At 45.3% G+C, this 21,315-nt stretch overlaps 1 protein-coding gene and 1 long non-coding RNA gene across 3 annotated transcripts; one reads left to right on the forward strand and one right to left on the reverse strand.

The window, feature by feature from the left end:
- Position 1: 1 nt before the first annotated feature.
- LOC147573396 (uncharacterized) lies at positions 2–5,529 on the reverse strand. Its single transcript, XR_015244714.1, has 3 exons — positions 5,422–5,529; positions 824–926; positions 2–117 (listed from the first exon to the last, which is right to left on the reverse strand). It is a non-coding gene; the product is annotated as an uncharacterized LOC147573396 (long non-coding RNA).
- Positions 4,745–20,730, forward strand: MARVELD3 (MARVEL domain containing 3). Of its 2 annotated transcripts, none has more exons than XM_025920803.2 (3): positions 4,745–5,216; positions 8,142–8,269; positions 13,158–14,645. In XM_025920803.2, exons 1-3 carry the CDS (start codon positions 4,831–4,833, stop codon positions 13,766–13,768), a joined length of 1,125 nt encoding a protein of 374 aa, XP_025776588.1. In that variant the 5' UTR covers positions 4,745–4,830; the 3' UTR covers positions 13,769–14,645. The 2 variants fall into 2 exon arrangements, with proteins under 2 accessions (XP_025776588.1, XP_086545125.1); XM_086688999.1 differs by lacking the exon at positions 13,158–14,645 and adding an exon at positions 19,080–20,730 and having other exon boundaries at positions 4,747–5,216.
- The last annotated feature ends 585 nt before the right edge of the window (positions 20,731–21,315 follow it).

Consider the following 21,315-nt stretch of genomic DNA (forward strand, 5'->3'; position numbering starts at 1 on the left):
ATAGTCTTTGGCCATCTGCTACTGGAGCTCTTTGCTTTGGTTGAACATTCAACCTTCACAAGAGGGCTCCTGTCCTTGTAATCTTCTACTATATGCATAATGTCTGTCCACGAGTTCCTGGAAGAAGGTAAAAGAATCAAAAGATTTTATATTTATATTTTATTCACCAATATCTTGCAGGTGACAGTGGTTGTCAGCTGGGACTAACAGCCATAACACCCAAACGTGGCTTTTTCATGTAGCCTGAGATTCCTCACATTACTTGACTGGGTTCCAAGATGGAGCATTCTCAGAGACAGCCAGAAGGAAGCTGCACTGCCTTTTATGACAGGACTTAGAAGCCATTTCTATTCAGGGCCAGCTTCACAGAATGTGACCTGTGCAGTCATCCAGGGCTCCGTACTTAGAAGAGACCCACACTTGGTTTACCACTCTGTTGTCACCATCTTAAAATTCCCAATAATATTTAAACAAAGGGCCCCACATTTTTATTTTGCACTGGGCCCCACAAATTATGTAGCCAGCCCTGAATCTCTTTGTCCAGCAACCATAATGTCCTGCCCAGGCTCACAGGGTGGGGATTGAGACTCCCCATCTTGAGGGGGCAGTGCCAAAGTTTTGGAAGAGTATGTGGGGCTGGAAATACTGGTGTGGTCTTTTTTAGAAAAGGCAATCTGCCACAGATGGTTTGTGGAGAAGTTAAGGCACATAACCCGGAGATCGGAAAGACCTTCCTCCACGGCCTCCCACAAAGACATATCCGTGTCCTCCTTGTTCCACAAAGCATCCTAACGAGAATAAAAAGGCAAATGCATCTACCCACCTGTCTACTCAGCAAATCCTGACTGAGCACATAATGGGAAGCATTTGCAGATGACTCTTAGAGACCCTGCCCTTAGCGGACTTGGTGCTTGGAGTGATGGTGTCTGTGAAGGGAGAAGAGAAAGCAAAGGGTGAAGCACTATTTAAAAAGAGAAAACATTGGGGCGCCTGGGTGGCGCAGTCGGTTAAGCGTCCGACTTCAGTCAGGTCACGATATCGCGGTCCGTGAGTTCGAGCCCCGCGTCAGGCTCTGGGCTGATGGCTCGGAGCCTGGAGCCTGTTTCCGATTCTGTGTCTCCCTCTCTCTCTGCCCCTCCCCCGTTCATGCTCTGTCTCTCTCTGTCCCAAAATAAATAAAAAATGTTGAAAAAAAATTAAAAAAAAATAAAAAGAGAAAACAGGGGTGCCTGGGTGGCTTGGTCGGTTAAGTGTCCGACTTCGGCTCAGGTCATGATCTCACAGTTGTGAGTTCGAGCCCTGCGTCGGGCTCTGTGCTGACAGCTCAGAGCCTGGAGCCTGTTTCGGATTCTGTGTCTCCCTCTCTCTCTGCCCCTCCCCTGTTCATACTCTGTCTCTCTCTGTCTCAAAAATAAGTAAACGTTAAAAAAATTTAAAAAAATCAAAATAAAAACATAAAAAGAGAAAACAAGCTTGGGGCGCCTGGGTGGCTCTGTAGGTTAAGCATCTGACTTCAGTTCAGGTCATGATCTCAAGGTTTGTAAGTTTGAGACCCGTATCAGGCTGTCTGATGTCAGCACAGAGCTTGCCTCAGATCTTCTGTCTCCTTCTCCTCTTGCCCCTCCCCAGCTCATTCTCTGCCCAACACCCCCCCCCCCATAAATAAAAACATTTTTAGAAAGGGAGAGAGAAAACAAGCCCCAAATGGTTTGCCCCACATAGCAGCAAACCAGTAAGTAGCCGATCAAAGTAAAGATACATGGGAATGCAAGCTGGTGCAGCCACTCTGGAAAACAGTATGGAGGTTCCTCAGAAAACTAAAAATAGAACTACCCTACAACCCACCAATTGCACTACTAGGTATTTACCGAAGGGATAAGGTGTGCTGTTTCGAAGGGACACATGCACCCCCAGGTTTATAGCAGCACTATCAACAATAGCCAAAGTATTGAAAGAGCCCAAATGTCCATCGATGGATGAATGGATAAAGAAGATGCGGTATATATGTACAATGGAGTATTACTTGGCAATCAAAAAGAATGAAATCTTGCCATTTGCAACTATGTGGATGGAACTGGAGGGTATTATGCTAAGTGAAATTAGTCAGTCAGAGAAAGACAAAAATCATATGACTTCACTCATTTGAGGACTTTAAGAGACAAAACAGATGAACATAAGGGAAGGGAAACAAAAATAATATAAAAAAAGGAGAGGGACAAAACAGAAGAGACTCATGGAGAACAAACTGAGGGTTGCTGGAGGGGTTGTGGGAGGGGGGATGGGCTGAATGGGTAACAGGCACTAAGGAATCCACTCCTGAAATCACTGTTGCACTATATGCTAATTTGGATGTAAATTTTAAAAAATAAAAAATAAAATAAAAAAATTGTTTTTAGAAATGTATCATATGGTCATTGTAGAGATTTGGGAAATTAAAAAAAAAGAATTAAGAAGAAAATTAAAACAGCCATAATTCCACCATCTAGAATAAATGATTTTAATATGCCACAAAATATAATATAAACATGTTAGCAAAGTGAAGATTACAATGGATACATAACTGTTATTTATGCTTTTACTACTACTGTTTGAAAATTATTATACATGTGAGTAGGGTGTAAAATAAAATGATGGAAAACAATTGGGAATTACAAAAAAAAAAGTAAAGATACGAAACAAAACAAAAACAAGGGAAACAAAAAGGTGAGCTGGTGAGGGGGGTTGTTTATTCAAAAAGAGGGTTGCAGAGCCCCAGAGGGAAGGTCTGAGAGGCAGCACTTTGCCACTTGAACCATCCTGTGTCTGCCCGTTCACCAGGCCTCCTGTATAGCCACAGTTGTGCCAGGCTCAGAACAGGGTATCGTTCAAATAAATATCTGTGGAAGGCCCTAGGATTAGGTCCACAGGGCTCCTGTGGGCTGCTGTGTGGCAGGTAGGCCTGTGATCTCACCCTCCTGGGTTTCCTACTACCTCACTCAGCACTTCTTAATCCTCTTAGTGTTGGCTCTAAATGTTAGATTTCCCAGGGACTCTGCCCAAGGCCTTCCTCTGCATTCTAACCCCTCTGTCCTCAGGTGAGTGCCTTTACTCCCACGGAGTGTCTCCACCCCACCCTCTCCCTGCTCCAGACTCATTCACCTATTCCTTCACAACTGAACACCTACACTTAGATGAATCACAGTCACCTCAAATTTTGCATGTCCAAAATGGAACTTTCCACTTTTCCCCATATCTTGTTCCCTCCAGTCTTCCCAATTCAGTAAATGGCTGCCTCCACCGCCCAGTCACTTCTCACTTGCCTTCACTCCCCTACATCCAATCCATCCTGTAAGTTCTTCCTCCAAACCACCTGGATCTGAACATTTCTCACCAGCAACTGAGTCACTATCACCCATCAGATTGCTTTGGTAGCTTCTTTTTCTTCTTCTTTCTTTAAAGTTTATTTTTTTATTGCGAGAGAGAGAGAGAGAGAGAGAGAGAGCAGGGGAGGGGCAGAGAGAGAGAGGGAGTGAGAAAGAATCCCAAGCAGGGTCCGTGCTGTCAGCGTGGAGCACAACATGGGGCTCCAACTCACAAACCTGAGAGACCATGACCTGAGCCAAAACCAAGAGTCGGATGCTTAAGTGACTGAGCCACCCAGGCGCCTCTGCTTTGCTGGCTTCCTAATTCATCTGATGCCACTACCCTTGGCCTCCTGTCATCCACCCTCCACACAAAAGCCAGAGTAGTATTGTAAAACCATAAATTAGAACAAGTCGTTCTCTTGCTCAAAACTATTCAGTGTTTTCCCATTACTTTCAGAACGAAAATGCAGAGTCTTCACCATAAAGACCCTACATCACCTACTCCACCTCTCAGCGTCATCCCATCCTCTCTCACTCCCTTCGCAGAAACCTTCTTCTCCAGCTCTCTGCATTATTCAGCTTCTCTTTCTGGAACGTTCTGTCAGCTATCCCCAAAGCTGCCTCCTCTCATCCAGGACTGAACTCAAAGGTCCCTTCTCAGACCTGCAGAAAGAAACCTGCCCTCCTCCTTGTTAAATTTTAGACATTGTCTTCTTTCTTCCTCTAGGGCCCTTTCTCTCTTTTCCCACACACGCCAGAAGGGAAGCGCCTGCAATGAGAGTTTGCCACTGTATCTCCAGGGCGTGCTAGAGTAGGTGCTCACATATATTTGTCTAAAGGATTCATTAACAGACGGCAATTTTATGTTTTTAAATATCCTCACTTGACAAAAGAAAAAGCTGCCTATTCCGTGTAGGTTAGTCATTTTAAAAAACGTTCATAAGCCCAGGGCTGTTGCAGTAGACGAACTGGCCACAAGCACCCCCGAACAACACAGTTGTAAGGACAGCAGAAGAGGGAGGAAGACAGAGAGGGCCAGTGGAAGGGAAGCCGGCTGGGTGGCTGGATTTTTGGAGGGCCAAAAAATGGGTGAGCGAACGGATGGGCACGCTCCGGGAACGCACACCCACGGGGCTGAGAAAGTCGAGAACTCACTTCCCTTTGCCACCCACCTTTCAGGGTCACTGAGAGGATACGCCAAAGAAGACGAGGTGTGGTGGGCGGGAGGTCGTCAGCTCCGCTGCGCGCAGAGCAGCGAGCCACACCCCCAAGCCTTAGCCCGGCACGCGCTTCCCGCTTCTCGAGCGCCCAGCCGCGCCCCCTGCCGGCAGCGCGCTTAGGTGAGCGCTCCCCGAGCCCGCCGTGCCGCTAGTGCGCGTGCGCGCAGGTGAGCGTCCCGCCCCGCCCCCGGGCTTGGCCACCTGCCCGGGAAACTTGTGGATTGTTGCCCTCGGGTCGCTCCGGGGTGGGGACGCGGAACTGGGCCATGGAAGATACGTCAGGGGCTCGCGAGCCCCGCGCCCGACCGAGAGAGCGGGACCCAGACCGGCACTCCCGCCCGGACCGAGACCTCCACCCCGAGCGACAGCGGGACAGACACGGGAACCGGCGCAGGGAGAGAAACGGGGGCGAGCGCAGGGACGGGGACCGGGACAGGGGGAGGGACCGGGACCCCCGCCACGACAGACACAGGGTCGAAGACCTTCGCGCGGGTGAACAAAGAGTTTGGGAAAAGTCCCGCCAGAGCCGGACACGGGACGGACCCCGCAAGCCAACCTGGGACTCAGCCTTGACCCCCTGGCCGGCGCCTTGGGAAACCACGGAGCCGTCGCTCCCGAGGAAGGAGCGCTTCGGGCACCGTGACCCGGCAAGGTGAGGTGGGGTTAAGGGGCGCACTGAGACCTGGGCACCCAGGAAGCCTGGGTCTGCGGCCTGTCTGCGCTGCTCCCACGCCCCCGGCTTCGTGGCCTAAGAGGCCGGCTTAAAGAAAGACAGTGCCATTCCTCCCTTTTGCGCTCTTAGAGGTGACCTGGGAGGGAAAGAAAACCTTACGGTGCCCCCACTTCTTGATCCGAACCTGATTAACAAAGTAGAAACCACTCCTGTTAGCAGTGGCAGGGCCGGGGACCAGGTAAGGAGGAAGAGAGGACTTCAGGACAGGAAAGGGAAGGGGTGGGAAGGAGACTAAGTAGGTGGTGTTAACTTAAGGCTCCTCCCACACGACTGCCCCTTGGGGCTTCAGACCCTGAGACCTTTGTCCTGTGTTCCCAAACCAGCCCACCTCCAAGTCCCAGTGCCAAGGGCTAATTAAAAGCCGCCCAGTGAAGGGTTAATAGTTGAATCTGCAACTTCTTCTAGGGGTATATGCGTTTCAAAACAGACAGCTGGGAGAGGCTACCGGTTTAGCCAAAGAACTAAATCCACCTAAAACTCCCACCGAAGGACAGAGATTTCCCTACCTTTGTCATTGAAGTCTTTCCGGGCAGCCTCTTCAAATCCCATGATTGTTTCAGATCCCACCCCGCTGAATGAACACAGTATGCCATCCTTGCCTGGTAGAACACAGAGAATTCCATTATGGGCCTTGTGAGGTGAAAGCCTCTTGCTGTTCTGCAGGACTTAGTACGCTGAGAGAGGGTAAGGATGGAAGGGAGGAGAGGAGGCAGTCCTAGACTCCACACCTCTTTCTAGGGTGTTGGTCTTTTTTCCCTCAAACATTCCATCCAACTCCACAAATATTACTGAATGCCCGATTAGATTATGTGCCAGGCCAACAAGGAGAAAAGTACTAGAGTGATGGCTGCTTTCTGGTTGACACCTGCCCTCTTCTCTAAGGAGGAGTCAGGTTCCTCTCTGCTATAGGATTTGGAGGCTTAAGCTTGGCCTCCCTCCCTGTTGTGTCCACACAGCGGGGAAAGCTGTTATCTTGAGCTTATGTTACATTATCTAAAACCAACTAGCCAAACTATGAAAAAGGGTGTGCCCAGATATAGTCACAGGCACTAGTTATTGTTCATCCCTGACCAAAGCCAAATTGCTTTGGTAGCTCTTCAGAGCTACATTTTGGATTTCCTTCTAAGTCAGTGTCCCAGTCCTCCACCCCAGCCCCAAACGAGTGAAGGGAATACTTTTGTGTTTTTGGCTCATAGACAGTTGGTGGTTTGAAACCAAAGGACAATCTATTTCCACATTTCCTCTACACAATAAGCTTTTATTTAATCAGCAGGATGTAGGAGCCAGAGCTCCATTACTTAATGGGTGAGATATCCTGGCAGTGTCCACTGTCTGGTAGGAGACAGACAAGTAAACGGGCTGGTTGCAGCACAGTGTGAAATGTGCCACTTCAGGGGAAGCCAATTTGAAGAGAACAGATCCCCTGCCTAAGATCTGGAAGATTTCTTGGAGCACAATGCCCACAAAGCTGAGTTCTGGAAAAGGGGCAAGAATGGGAAGACTGGGAGAGGAAGATGAAAGGGGTTCCAAGCAGAGAAATAGCTTCCATAGTGACCTAGAGCATGGGAATGCTGTCATCTTTTTGGGGGGTGGGAGTGGGGGGTTGGGGGTGGAGAAAGGAAGTTTATTATGGCTGGGTCTGTGAGTATGAGGTTGTGAGTGAAGAGAGAAGAGCAAGGGCTCTCCTGTGTTGTGCTAAAAGTTTGGACTTTATCCAAGGCCATAAGAGTTTAAGGATTTCAAACCCAAGAGATCCATGATGAGAACATTAGAAGGATCCCTGGAGCCGAGTAGGTTGAATGCAGACCCCACCATTGCTTCTCGGACAAAGCTCAGGATATGCTGGCTAAAGGGGAAAAGAAAAAAAGTGCCAGAACTAGCAGAGGAAGAGAGAGAGAGATGACTTCCAAAGTTGTCTGTACTACCCATAGGTCTAGAGAGTTATTGCAGACTAAGATCTTTCTAAAGTAACAAGAGAATGAAGAGAATGCCAGCCTGGGCATCAGAGTCTTGTGAATGCAAACTAATTTGTTTTTGTTTTTTTAATGTTTATTTATTTTTGAGAGAGAGAGAAAGAAAGAGAGACAGAGTGTGAGGGACAGAGAGAGGGAGATACAGAATCCAAAGCAGGCTCCAGGCTCCGAGCTGTCAGCACAGATCCCGATGCAAGGCTTGAACTCACAAGCCATCAGATCATAACCTGAGCTGAAGTCAGATACTTTTTAAAAAAAAAATTTTTTTTAATTAACATTTATTTGCATTTTGAGAGTCAGAGACAGAAAGAGCACTAGCAGGGGAGGTGCAGAGAGAGGGAGACAGAACTGGAAGCAGGCTGTAGGCTCTGAGCTGTCAGCACAGAACCCAATGTGGAACTCGAACCCACAAACCGTGAGATCATGACCCGAGGTGAAGTCAGTCGCCCAACCGACTGAGCCACCCAGGCGCTCCTGAAGTCAGATGCTTAACCAACTGAGCCACCCAGGCTCCTTGAATGCAAACTAGTTTTAAAGAAAGCCGGGTCTGTGATGACTGAAAACCTAGGCTCACAAAGGTGGCTCCTGGCTACCTAGTTAGCCGCAGGTGGACAGACTAGCATCAAATCAGTGTTCAGAATTGTAGAGATATGTGATGTGGTAGCTTAACAATGTTGGGCCAAGTATTTGGATACCCTGTGGGACCACTAAACCAGGGAAATCTCTGGAATATGAAGTACTACAACAAATTTTGTTTCTGTTCTGCCCATCTCTTTAATGTCTGGGCCCAGCTTGAGATGTTCAGTGTTCTAATACTGAACAAGCTCTTGAATTTGAAGCCCCTAATGACCATGTATGTTTTTGGTTATAGTGAACTTACTTCAGGGAGATACCTGCCCTCGAACCCCAGGTCTGGACAAGAGGGAGTGGAATATTACCAGTCAGAGGCTGAAGGACTCCTGGAATGCCATAAATGCAAATACTTGTGCACTGGGAGAGGTGAGCCATTTTGACCATTTACTGTTTGCTGATGGTTCTCGAAGGGATCTGAGCTGGCGAAGCAAAAATTCAAGTAGATTTCCCTTTTGGGTCCCTAGCATTTTCATTTCCATAATTGCAATGAGGTTCTCATTCCCCCCACCCCGCCTTCCCCCCGCCTCCCCAAAAGAGTAGGAACGTCTGAAATGTACAGCTAGATTTCCGGTGCTTCTCTTCAGATGTGCCCTGGGGTCTGGCGAGGCAAGCAGCAATGCTGGCAGGTTTCAGGCCTCAGAGGTGGAAGAATGGCAGGCAGAACCAGCTATGAGCTGTCAGCTGTGGGAGGGCTGAGTTAGAGCCACCTGGAGGGGGCAGCCTGGTAGCATTTCATGTTACAGTTAATATTTGTTGACTGAGATCCATAGTAAGAAATCTATTGTACATTAAGACCAAGTTCACACACAGATGTTGTGAAACCATACTTACCTTATTATATACCAAGTACATGGGTAATTTCTATTGTACTGGTTCTTTTTTTTTTTTTTAAAGTTTACTTATTTTTGAGAGAGAGAGAAAGCATGAGTGAGGGTGGGGCAGAGAGAGAGAGAGAGAGAGAGAGAGAGAGAGACATAGAGTCCGAAGCAGGCTCCAGGCTCTGAGCTGTCAGCACCCAGCCCAATGCAGGGCTCAAACCCACAAACCACGGGATCATGACCTGAGCTAAAGTAGGATGCTTAACCGACTTTTCTAGCCACCCAGATGCCCCTGTTGTACTGTTTTATTGAGAACAAACAAAAAGAAAAAAAACACAGTTACTAGAACACACAGTTAGCAAAAACACTTAAATGATATCATGCATCAGCTCCAAATGTGGTTCCCAGAGTTCCCATCCAAACCTGAGTGTTTGGCCTTGCCAGCAATGAAGAAAATCTGGTTTGCCAGGGTGAGCCCAAATCACATGATTTGGTGAGAAGTTTTTCTAAGCTGCATATGACTAAGGGGGAAAACTTCTCAGCCTAAGGGTGAGAAATCAAGGAACTTGTCCCTGAAAATGTATTGTAGGATCATTCCAATGACGCACATGGTTATGAGATTCTATGGAACTTTCGTGAAAAAGCTCTAGGCAATCCAGATACAAGAATCTGCACTCTAGTTCACATATACGGGCACAACCTCATTGCTTCTAATTCACTTAGTAACTCCGGAGGCTCAGAGAGGTATCTAAGCTCAGGTGTTAAGTGGAAGAGCTGGAATGCAAACTTAGAGTAACTCCAAGACCTAAAGTGGTTTACTCACTTGACCTTTCTTTTTTTCTTGCTGATAAAAATAAGAGGAATAAGCCAGAGGCTGGTTAACAGGTTTCTCAGTAGAAGTATGTTTTCCTCTGTGATTATTTTACCAAGAGGAGAGGGCAGGACTTGAAGCTCCTGACCCAAATGCACCTTGATTTAGCTTTGTCTGCTCCTGGCTATTTGGCTTTGGGCCTAGAGGTCATTTCTGAGTCAAGATAGTGAAAGGATGGTTCACTAGTCCCAAGCTAACCATTGAAGGCTTATTAAGGATTCTGGATGTGCAGAAACCCACATCAGTACACAATACTTGGTGTTGTGTTGAAACAGCCATTAAACGTAGGAACTTGTCTCCAGCAGGAAATGCATGCCTGGATAAAGGCCACCTGAAGATTTTCAGCCCTGTCTTAGAGTAGATCTTTTGTGACTTCCTCTTTGGTGAAATCATGTCCTCTTCCAGCAAACTGGTGGAGAGGGGAGGAAGCTGTGTCCCTCTCTGACTTCCTAGGGAGACCGAGGAGTTGGGGCTGTGAGCCATGCTTTGGAAGAGTTCAGTGGAACAGTCAGGACACTGACACAAAGAGTGGGGTCCCACTTTCACTTATGAGCAAGTCCCCTCAGATACTAAAATCTTCAGGGGCTGAGACTAAAGATGAGACAAAAAGCAGGTACAAATGTCCCCGTTTGTATCTCAGGTCACCAGTGCATGTGCATGTACAGGTTGTACTCATTTATTGTCTGGAGGGACGGGTGAGGAGTTGCAAGTTCCCTGGGTGCATTTCCTGCTCTCCTTCTTGGCTCCCTGATTTGTTTGGAGCAGTTTCGTTTTGCCTTTGCTCTCTCTCCCCTTCGACCAGTAGTGCTCAAATCATGACATTTGCATTCTGGTTAATTGCGCATCTCTCTCAGCCCTGCTTATTCTTTTCTGGTTCTATAAAATTTAAAATAAGAATAAGGAAGGGTGCCTGGGTGGCTCAGTTGGTTGAATGTCTGACTCTTGATTTTGGTTCAGGTCATGATTTTTGGGTCGTGGGATCAAGCCCCTTCTCAGGCCCTGCACTAAGCATGGAGCCTGCTTAAGATTCTGTCTCTCTGGGGCACCTGGGTGGCTCAGTTGGTTAAACATCTGACTTCCTTTCCGCTCAGATCATGATCTCAGGGGTCATGTGTTCAGGCCCCACATCAGGCTTTGTGCTGATAGTTCAGAGCCTGCTTGGGATTCTCTCTTCCCTCTCTCTCTGCCCCTCCCCTGCTCATGCTCTCTCTCTCTCTCTTTCAAAATAAATAATTTTTAAAATATTTCATCATTTTTGAGAGAGTCAGAAAGAGAGTGTGAGCAGGAGAGGGTCAGAGAGAGAGGGAGACACAGAATCTGAAGCAGGCTTCAGGCTCTGAGCTGTCAGCACAGAGCCCGACGTAGGGCTTGAGCCCATGGACCACAATATCATGACCTGACCCAAAGTCGGACACCTAACCAACTGAGCTACCCATGTGCCCCAAAATAAAAAAAAAAAAAAAAAAAATTCTCTCCCTCTGCCCCTCTTCCCAGCCTGTGCTTGTTCTCTTTCTCTTTCTCAAAATAAAAATAAAAATAAAAAATAAAACCTATAAAATAGGAATAAGGGGCTTGTAGGGTCTCTGCTCTCCCCACACTGTATTAAGAAATATACATATTTGTTCCCATACAACAAAGACATTGGGAAAACCCTAAATGTTCTTTACATTGGAATTATTTAAACTTGTGGTATTCTATACATCCTTTAAAAATATGAAGTATATTGATTTATATTTGCTGAGATGGAAAAAAATGTTCACACTATATTCTTAACTGAAAAAAATAGGTTAAATAATAGTAGAGTAGGTCCCCATTTTTCACCTAAAAGCAAATAAACAATAGAAAAATTATGCGTATATGACAGAAAAGTCCAGAAGAAAAAGTAATGGTCACAGTGGTTATTTTTTTAATTGGTTGGGATTTAGATACCTTTACATTATATGTTTCTGTCTATATTTTTTTTAACAGTAAGTATGTATTACTTTTATAATTAAAGAAATAATGCTATCTGCATTGGTGGGGGTGGAATTGAAGAGTGTTAAGATAATACTTGAGAGTGAATCATTCCAGTTACAGAACATGTAGATGTAACACAGCTTCATACAGCACACAGGCATCACCAGCTGGACCTAGGCACAAAATCTGGTTCTCTAAACCCCTGGGAGCTGCTGGGAGTGTACCCCGAGTCAGCTGACCTCTTGCAACCATTCAGGATATATAATTTCAGCTCAGAAGTGCCCAGCTTTATAGAATCCTGAGAAAAAGAAGCCACACACACACAACGATATGATTCCATTTATATGAAATTCTAAAGGGATGCCTGAGTGACTCAATTGGTTGAGCGACCAACTCTTGATTTTGGCTCAGGTCATGATCTCATGGTTTGTGGGACTGAGCCCCACGTTGCGCTCTGCACTGCCAGCGAACAGCCTGCTTGGGATTCTCTATCTCCCTCTCTCTGTCCCTTCCCCACTCGTTCCCTCTCTTTATCTCAAATAAATAAACTTAAAAAAAAATTCTAGAAAGCTCAACCTACTCATTCCTAATGGCAGAGAGCAGATCACTGGTTGTCTGAGGAGGAGGGTGAAGGACTGACCACAAACAGTCTCTTGGGAACTTTCTGGGAAGATGAAAACATTCTGAATCTTGACTCAGATTGCATGGCATGTGTGTTTGTCAAAACTCAACAAGCTGTACATTCAATGTGGGTCATTTTCTTCCATGTCAGTTATATCTCAATGAAGTGGGTCTTAAGGAAAGCAGCCAACTTTGGCGGAAAAGCTGGAGCTCTTTCCTTGTTCAAGACAAAGAAACCAAGGGCCCTTAAGAGAATCTAGCCCTGAGAAAAAAAACCACAGCCCAAATTTGCTTTTTAGGGAAACTAAAGAAAACAAAGTTAAACTTTAGAACATACTTACTGAGTTGAAATCTAAGAACAATGAAACCTATTACATTTCTTTAATTCAGGAAGCTTTGTGGGTTTAATTGACTTAATCTTTCTAATTTTGTTTCTAATATATGTGAACCACAGTTGACATTTTGATGTATAACTTCTATACTATTTTCTGACTTCATTGTATTTTTTTAAGCTCTGTGTTATTTCCTTCAAACTTGGGGAGGTTTCCTCTTTCAAACCGAAGAAAGCCACAAAACGTATCTAAAGAGAAGATAACTATTTTTTAGTCTTCTTGGCATGGATGGGCTGGGGCTGAGAATGTTCTTGCCTTCTATCAAGGATGCCTTTCTTTCTGGTTGGTAACTGGTCTGATTTCTCCCACCCTCTTCCTGCACCCCACGAGGGGCAAGCTGTTTTGAGAATTACTCTTTCTAGCCTAGAGTACTTCCAGCATCATTTCCGGAGCCCACAGTTGCACGCTAGCATCTAATGCTCATCAGGCGGCTTTGGCTGATCGGGGCCTCCCCATGGTGGTGGTAGGGGGTGTGTGTGCACGGAATAAAGAGACTGCTGTGGTGCTGGCTACTGCAGGGAAGATGAGCAGCAAGGTGGAAGTCTCCAAGTCTGAAACAGCACCTGTGAAAATGGTAACACGCCCTTCTTTTGCAGCCTGCTGTCAGATGCTGGAGGTTCTCCTGAACTTGTTGATCCTGGCCTGCAGTTCTGTGTCTTACAGTTCCACAGGGGGCTACACAGGCATCACCAGCCTGGGGGGCATTTATTACTACCAGTTTGGAGGGGCTTACAGTGGTTTCAATGGTGCTGATGGGGAGAAAGCGCAGCAGCTGGATGTCCAGTTCTACCAGCTGAAGCTGCCCACCGTCACTGTGGCCATGGCCTGTGGTGGAGCCCTCATGGCCTTCTGCTGTCTCCTGGTTGTTCTGGGTGTCCTACGGGTCCCATGGCACTGCCCCCTGTTGCTGGTGATCGAAGGCTTGCTGGACGTACTCATTGCTGGGGCCTACATCCCAGCTCTGTACTTCTATTTCCACCACCTCTCCGCTGCCTACGCCTCTCCAGTGTGCAAAGAGAGGGAGGTGCTGTACCAAAGCAAAGGCTACAGCGGCTTCGGCTGCAGTTTCCACGGGGGAGACATAGGAGTTGGAATCTTTGCTACGCTAGCCATTGGGGTCTTTGCTCTAGGGGCTGTGCTGGCCATCAGGGGTTACCAAAAGGTCAGGAAGCTGAAAGAGAAGCCTGCAGAGATGTTGGAGTTTTAGGCTTTGTAAAAAACCGTCCTGCCCAATATAAGTGATGGTAGTTACTCTGAACGACTGGAATACTGGAATACTTCACTGTGGGACTTGCCAGCCCTTGAAGACTGATGGGCTGACTTTGGTATCCTGCATGAAGCCCTGGGTTACACAGAGCAGTGTTCTCTGATGTACCACACTCGGGTTCTAGAGTTCTTTCTTGGTGAGCGATGACCCACAATTATTGAAACAGAACAAAACTGGAGGTCGGGACCCACAAGGAAGAGGCATGTGCTGTTGGACAAGGCACTTTTGATTAACTAGAGAGAGGTGACCAAGTGAATCTGAAGAACCTTATCTTTAAAGTCCCTGAAAAGCCATCTACCAGGAGACAAGCATTTCAGCCTGAACTTTTCTAAACACAACTGTTTTAAGCAGATGAGCCCCGAAGTTCTTCCACACTGAGATCTCCAATCCTACACGTCCTTAATGCTCTGGGTGCAGGGTGTAGTGATGGATACTGTGGAGACACCGCCTGTAAAATTTAAGTTGGAGGTAGTCGTGGGCTGAACAAAGAGGAATACGATTAATTCAATGAGATGCAAAGAAGCTACTCCAACAAGCTGCTTAGAGTGGCCTTGAAAGCTCAATAAGTGTTTTGTACCTCTTGTAAATGTGCCATTGTATGAAGAATTCAACCCAACATCTGGGAGACAGGAGCCATCCAGTATAAAAGAATGTAAAATCTTTCCCAACAGTAGAATGCCACTTTTGGCCAGACAATTTAATGGGTCCTATTACATGTTAAATTATGGCTTCTGGAACATTACAATATATTCTTGGTACAAATGAATATGTTCTTTGCATTACATGAGCCAAATAAAAATCCAAAGAAAAATTTTAACTTGGAGGTGATGTCTGCTTGAGATTCTCTCTCTCCCTCTCCCTCTGCCCTCCCTGGCCCATGTGCACACGCTCTCTGTCTCAAAAACAAACAAACAAACAAATTAAAAAGTGACTTCCATTTGGGTTTAGAAAGTGAAATATATGCTTGTATATGATTAGAAAATTTCTTGAAGAGGGGCACCTGGGTGGCTCACCCGGTTAAGTATCCAACTTTGGCTCAGGTCATGATCTCATGATTTGTGGGTTCAAGCCCAGCGCTGGGCTCTGTGCCGACAGTAGTGAAGCCTGCTTCAGATTCTCTGTCTCCTTCTCTCTGTCTGCCTCTTCCCCACTTGTGTGTGCTCTCTCTGAAAAATAAAATAAACATTTTTTAAAAAAAGAAAATTTCTTCAAGAATGTACATAAGAAAGCTTTAGGAATATTTGCTTCTGGAGAGAAGGAGATTTTATTTTTCATTTTATGCCTGGCTTGACTGCACATGTTTCTGTTTTATTTAAGATAAATAAAAAAATTTGATTTGCTCTCCAGTTTTTTCACATTTACTATATATATATATATATATATATATATATATATATATATTTAATTTTTGTTTATTATTTTTAATTTACATCTAAGCATATAGTGCAACAATGATTTCAGGAGTAGATTCCTTAATGCCCCTTACCCTTTAGCCCATCCCCCCTCCCACAACCCCCCCCCCCCCACCGTAACCCTTTCTTTGTTCTCCATATTTAAGAGTCTCTTATGTTTTGTTCCTCTCCCTGTTTTTGTATTATTTTTGCTTCCCTTCCCTTATGTTCACCTGTTCTGCATCTTAAAGTCCTCATATGAGTGAAATCCTTTATTTGTATTTCTCTAATTTCACTTAGCATAATACCCTCTAGTTCCATCCATGTAGTTGCAAATGGCAAGATTTCCTTCTTTTTGATTGCTGAGTAATACTCCAGTGTGTACATATACCACATCTTCGTTATCCATCCATCCATCGATGGACATTTGGGCTCTTTCCATACTTTGGCTATTGTTGATAGTGCTGCTATAAACGTTGGGGTGCATGTATCCCTTCGAAACAGCACTCCTGTATCCCGTGGATACATGCCTAGTAGTGCAATTGCTGGGTCATAGGGTAGTTCTATTTTTAGTTTTTTGAGGAACCTCCATACTGTTTTCCAGAGTGGCTGCACCAGCTTGCATTGCCACCAACAGTGCAAAAGAGATCCTCTTTCTCTGCATCCTCGCCAACATCTGTTTGCCTGAGTTGTAAATGTTAGCCATTCTGACAGGTGTGAGGTAGTATCTCATTGTGGTTTTGATTTGTATTTCCCTGATGATGAGTGATGCTGAGCATTTTTTCATGTGTCGGTTGGCCAGAAATAGATGTATAATTAAGCAGAATATTACATGTTCAGCCACAAAACCAGCCTCACCCAGAAAGACCCCATTTATAACAAAAATCTCATGTCTGTTTCAGTCTCCACTTCCTTCTACAGAGCCTTCTGCTCTTTCTGGAGACTTGACCCATCCCACCATAGAGATAAACTCCTAGCTCTGGCAGTCAGCATTTTTTTTCCTCTTCTAATGGCTGTGAATCTTTCTGCACTAACAGCAAGGTTGGAAATAGGTGAGCCTGTATGATATTAATAGCTTAAGCCAGGCCAGGCCTGGCTGGTACTGTGATAATATTCAGTGGCTATATTCCTTCCACAGATCCCACATCACTGGACCCAGCAACAGACCATTATTCCTCTCAACTGTTGTAGCCCAGGGGGGTAGTTGACAAGATCTAGATTTATTTCATGTCATCCTAGCAGATACATGCTGTGTGGATCATGACTCTACTGTTTGGGCAGAATCTGTCCCAGAAGGGACAGCTTTCCCCATCTGGTAGAAGGATGGTGTTCCTGCTTCCCTTCAGGGGGAGAGATGTTAACACACGTACACAAGGAAAGCCAAGGCAGAGAGAGGTGTTCTATGTAGAGGATAACTACTCCCCCTGAATTAGAATGATATTTGGGCCAATTCACTTGCTCTGCTAGAGGGAGCAAGTGGCCGGTAGTTTATGGTGCTTGGGTGGAGAGTGGGCAGTTCTGATCTGATGTTATCTTCAAATTTAAATAAGAGGAATGTAGCTCCTCAACCGTTAAAGCCTTTGGCTGCTGTGTCCCATGGACCTCCTAGGAATTTGTGTGGGCCTTGCAGGAGTTAGGATCAGCAAAGCCAGTATGTTAGAGAAACTGGTATTTAGCTGCCCAGGTTTTTGTTTGTTTTGAGAGACAGAGAGAGAGAGCAAGCCAGGGAGGGGCAGAGAGAGAGAGAGGGAGACAGAGCAGGCATTCACTGTCAGTGCAGAGCCCGATGCAGGGCTTGATCTCAAGAACCCTGAGATCATAACCTGAGCCAAAATCAAGAATCAGATAATGGGGAGCCTGAGTGGCTCAGTCGTTAAGAGTCTGACTCTTGGTTTCTGCTCAGACCATGATCTCACAGTTTGTGAGTCTGAGCCCCATGTCCGGCTCTGTGTTGACAGTGTGGAGCCTGCTTGGGATTCTCTCTCTCTCTCTCTCTCTCTCTCTCTCTCAGAATAAATAAACTTTAAAGAGTCAGATGTTTAACTGACTGAGCCACCCAGGCATCTCTAGCTGTCCAGTTTTTATACACTGTGGTACTGTCTAATGTATTAGAGAGGTTTCCTGATTTCTGGGAAACCACACTTGTCCAATTTCTTAAATCTCTCACTAAGCCCCTTCCAATACCATCCACTTGTGTAACATTTTATGATTTTCCAAGTATTTTCATGTACTTGATTTCATCAAGTCTCACCCCACCCTGTGGGATAAGACAGGCAGGCAGTTCTCTTCATTCGTCAGATGAAGTGTGTGAGGCTTCGAGTCAGTGACTGGGGTAAGATCACCAGCAGTTAAGTGTGGGGATGTGAACCTGGTGTTCCCACTGGAGGGGTCATGTGCTTTCCTCTTAGTTCTCATCTCTGAACCCTGGAGAATGACAGGAGACATTCTCCCACAAGTACACCTAAGCAGAGGCTATGGCCTCTGTCCATGATGAATGAAAGCTGACCTTGGACAAGAAGATATTCAGTCTCCATTCGCCTGTTGATTCCTCCTGCCTTGCGGCATTTGTGAATCCCTTAAACTCAAAAGAAACCCCCAAGTGAACAGCCCATGTGTCCATCAGTTGAATAGACTGGGCCATCCACAGAGTGACTTTGGAAGCTACTTAACAAAGTACGTGGACACTGTCGGAGCTGATCTGAAAACATCTCCAGGAATAGTTAAATGAACAAAACAAGACTCAGAGCAATGTGTGCGGAATGCTTCCTGGTGAAAAAAGCAGGGCAGGAGTGATGAAATGCTGATTTGAGTGTGCTTTTATTTGCATAAAGAACACTGGAAAATTACATCAGGAAATAATGAAGGTGGTTGGGGGTAGAGAGCAGGGTGGACAGGGACATGAGTGATTTTTTTCCCTCAGTTTATACCTTTTCATGTCATTTTTAGTTTAAAAAAAACTTGAAGATTTGAAATAATTATAGATTCGCAAAATGTTACAAAAGCAGTACAGAGAACTTGAATACCCTTAACCCAGTTTTCCACAATGGCCGCATCTTGCATAACCATAGTGTGATACTGTATCCGGGACATTGACAGTCTCCTGAGCGTATTTAGACTTCACCAGTTTTACAAGCACTCCTGTCTGTGTGGTTTTGTCATGTGTTACATTCATGTGGCCACCACTACCATCAACTACAGAACTGTTCCATCATCAGGCATCCCGAGGGCTTCCCCCCCTTATAGTCACAATGCAACCCCTCCCCACTCGTCCCCATCCCCTGACAACCATGAAACTGTGTGCTGTCTCCCTAATTTTGTCATTTTGAGACTGTTACATAAATGGAATCATACAGTGTGTGACCTTTGAGACTGGCTTTTTTCTCATCATAATTCCCTTGAGATCCACCCAAGTTGTTGCATGTGTCAACGGCTCCTTCTCTTTTAATTGCTGAGGGGTTTTCCACAGTATGGATGTACCTGATTAACCGCTCGCTACCGAGGGACATTTGGGTTTCTGACACTAGGCTATTACAAACAAAGCTACTGTGAGCTTTTGTGTACACGGTTTTGTGTGGACTTTGAAGTTTTTGTTTCTTGAGGATGAGTGCTCCCAGAGTACAGTCGTAGGGTCACATGGTAAGTATGTTTAGTTTTTTAAGAAACTGACAAAATTTTTTTCCCAGAGTGGCATTTTGTTTTTCGAACATATGAGTATTAAAAAAACAAAAACCACGGATGTTAATGTTAAATCCGACCGTGTCCTTCAAATCAGGGCCCCAGTGGTACTTCTCTGATCTGACCTACAATTTTCCTGGGTGTGAGTGACGTCAGTGTTAAATCCCGAATCTCTCTCCTCCTAGGTGTGGTACAGATAGTGGAGGTGATACTGAATGGGATGGTTCTCATGTGTATCGTGGCCTCCTACTTTGTCCTTGCTGGATTCAGTGCCAGCTTCACCAGTGGCGGCGGCTTTGGGAACAACTATTACTCACCCTTTGAGGGCACCGAGCTGGAGCAGGTTCGGCAGCTGGACCAGCAGTACACAGTCCTCCGGGCACCCCTGATATATGGCGGTGTGGCTGTTTCTCTGGGGCTGGGTGTCCTTACTATGGGCGTTTTACTCCAAGGAGCCAAAAGTCTAACCAAACTGTCGGCGAAGTGGCTCCTGCTGGAGGCTGCCTTCAGCCTCCTGGCGGCAGTGAGCTACAGCGTAGGCATTGGCACTTACCTCCACGTAGCCTTGCGGATCAATGCCACAGACACTTGCGGAGCCAGAGCGCGGCTCTATGCCCGCAAGGGTCTCACCTGGATGAACTGCCAGCTGGCAGGCACTGATGGAGCAGCAGCCACCTTTGCTTGTCTTCTGGTGGTTACGTACGGTGCCAGCGTAGTGCTGGCCCTGCGGAGCTACCAGGAACAGAAGCACTACAAAGACAGCCAAGCACAGAACAGAAATTACAATGACGCGCCTGAATACCTGTGGTCAGGAACGCTCTGAGACTTCTTCTGGAACCTAAATGGCAACCCACCTCCCTTGTTTCTCTCAAAAAGATGTGTCCCTTAAAGTGGCACATTACACAACTATGGTTCTTCACATACTTGATTTTACAAATGTTCCCTCTGGTACCAGTGCAAAGCTAGATGATCATTTCATTTTTTTAATCAGTAAGTCTTTGTTGGCTGAGAGCTTGAAAAAGATGTCTCCACCTTTGCAACAAAGAGCAACATTGCAAGTCTGGGGATGCCTTTATGGTGTGGCTCTCTTACCAGATGGTAAGGTAATCATGATAATAGCTACATAGCCAGAAAAATTCTGAGAGATGAGAATTACACATCCGGGGTAGCAGGTCCAGTGTTACAGTAGAAATATCTTCCTGTCATAACTACTTAAGGTCACCAAAAGAGACGTGCCATTGCCCCCCGTATTTGGTCCCAGGGGAATGATTTTAAAGCAGTTGGATGATTGAGTTCTAAATGAGTAATTACATTCTGACTCTCTTAGAAGGAAGCCACTCTGTTGGTACAGCAGTGTGCCCTGACTGCCTGGGTCCAACGGAGCGTTCCTCCCTTACAGATGAGAGCCAGGATTCCTGATGCATGAAGGGAGATGCTTTGAGAATGAATGTTCCCCCTCAGGATTCCTGCATTAGGGCTGAGAAAAAAGGGTTTTTCTGCCAGCGTCCAAGTTACTTTTTTGCTGCAAGCCATTCAATTGGATTTCACGTTCCTAAAATATCTTATAATTTTCTTAAATATGAGGCTTCCAGATAGAAACAAAATTCATAAACTTCTTAAATGTGTTATTCAACTGATATCAAAAATAAAATGTAGTGAATTTTATCAGACTAGAAAGGCTTACTGGAGGCTTCTTCATTTCTCCATTCCCTGACAGTCCCCTCTAGAGGAGCCCTTCAAAGGTAGATTGTAATCACTCAGGACCCTGGATTGTTTTCAGAATGTAATAGATCATTAACACTGACTATTAAAAATAAAGTTTTTCACTTATTTTAATCTAAAGTTTTATAGCTGTTCTTATACTTTACTAGTCTCAGATTTTCAGTTGTTAAATGCACCTAGAAATACATGCATTCTTATGACAGTTTTTTTCCCTAATTGCTCTCTTGCTTTTCAATAGCTAATTGTTTTTTTCTGTAATATCAGTTTTACTTTCGTATTATAAATGAGGTTAAACTATTAATAAGTTCAAATTCTTAGTACATTTCTAGGAACAATCTATTTCCACAATGCAATTTTGACATAAATGTCAGATTCTCTAATTTACAGTTAGTAAGAAATCAGCAAACATAAGCCTCTTTCAACAGATGTGAAAATGGCAATGAAAGAAAACTAAGTCAATGTCATTTTCCCCCTCCTTACCCCCCCAACTGCTCTCCTCCCTGGAACATATTACCTTTCCTCTCCTGTCCTTTCAACAGCTATTTCTGATAGAACCTATTGAAGGTGAAGGATCAAAACAAAACCTCATACAGAAATGAGAAAATATCTAATTATACTTCTACAAAAAGTAAAGCTTGGAGGAAAATAATCAACTGAAAATCTGCATTACTAGGTTAACATAAAAACACTGTGCCGCAG

Source organism: Puma concolor, chromosome E2 (genome assembly GCF_028749965.1).
Source record: "Puma concolor isolate L17-30 chromosome E2, mPumCon1.1.hap2, whole genome shotgun sequence".
Classification (NCBI taxonomy): domain Eukaryota; kingdom Metazoa; phylum Chordata; class Mammalia; order Carnivora; family Felidae; genus Puma; species Puma concolor.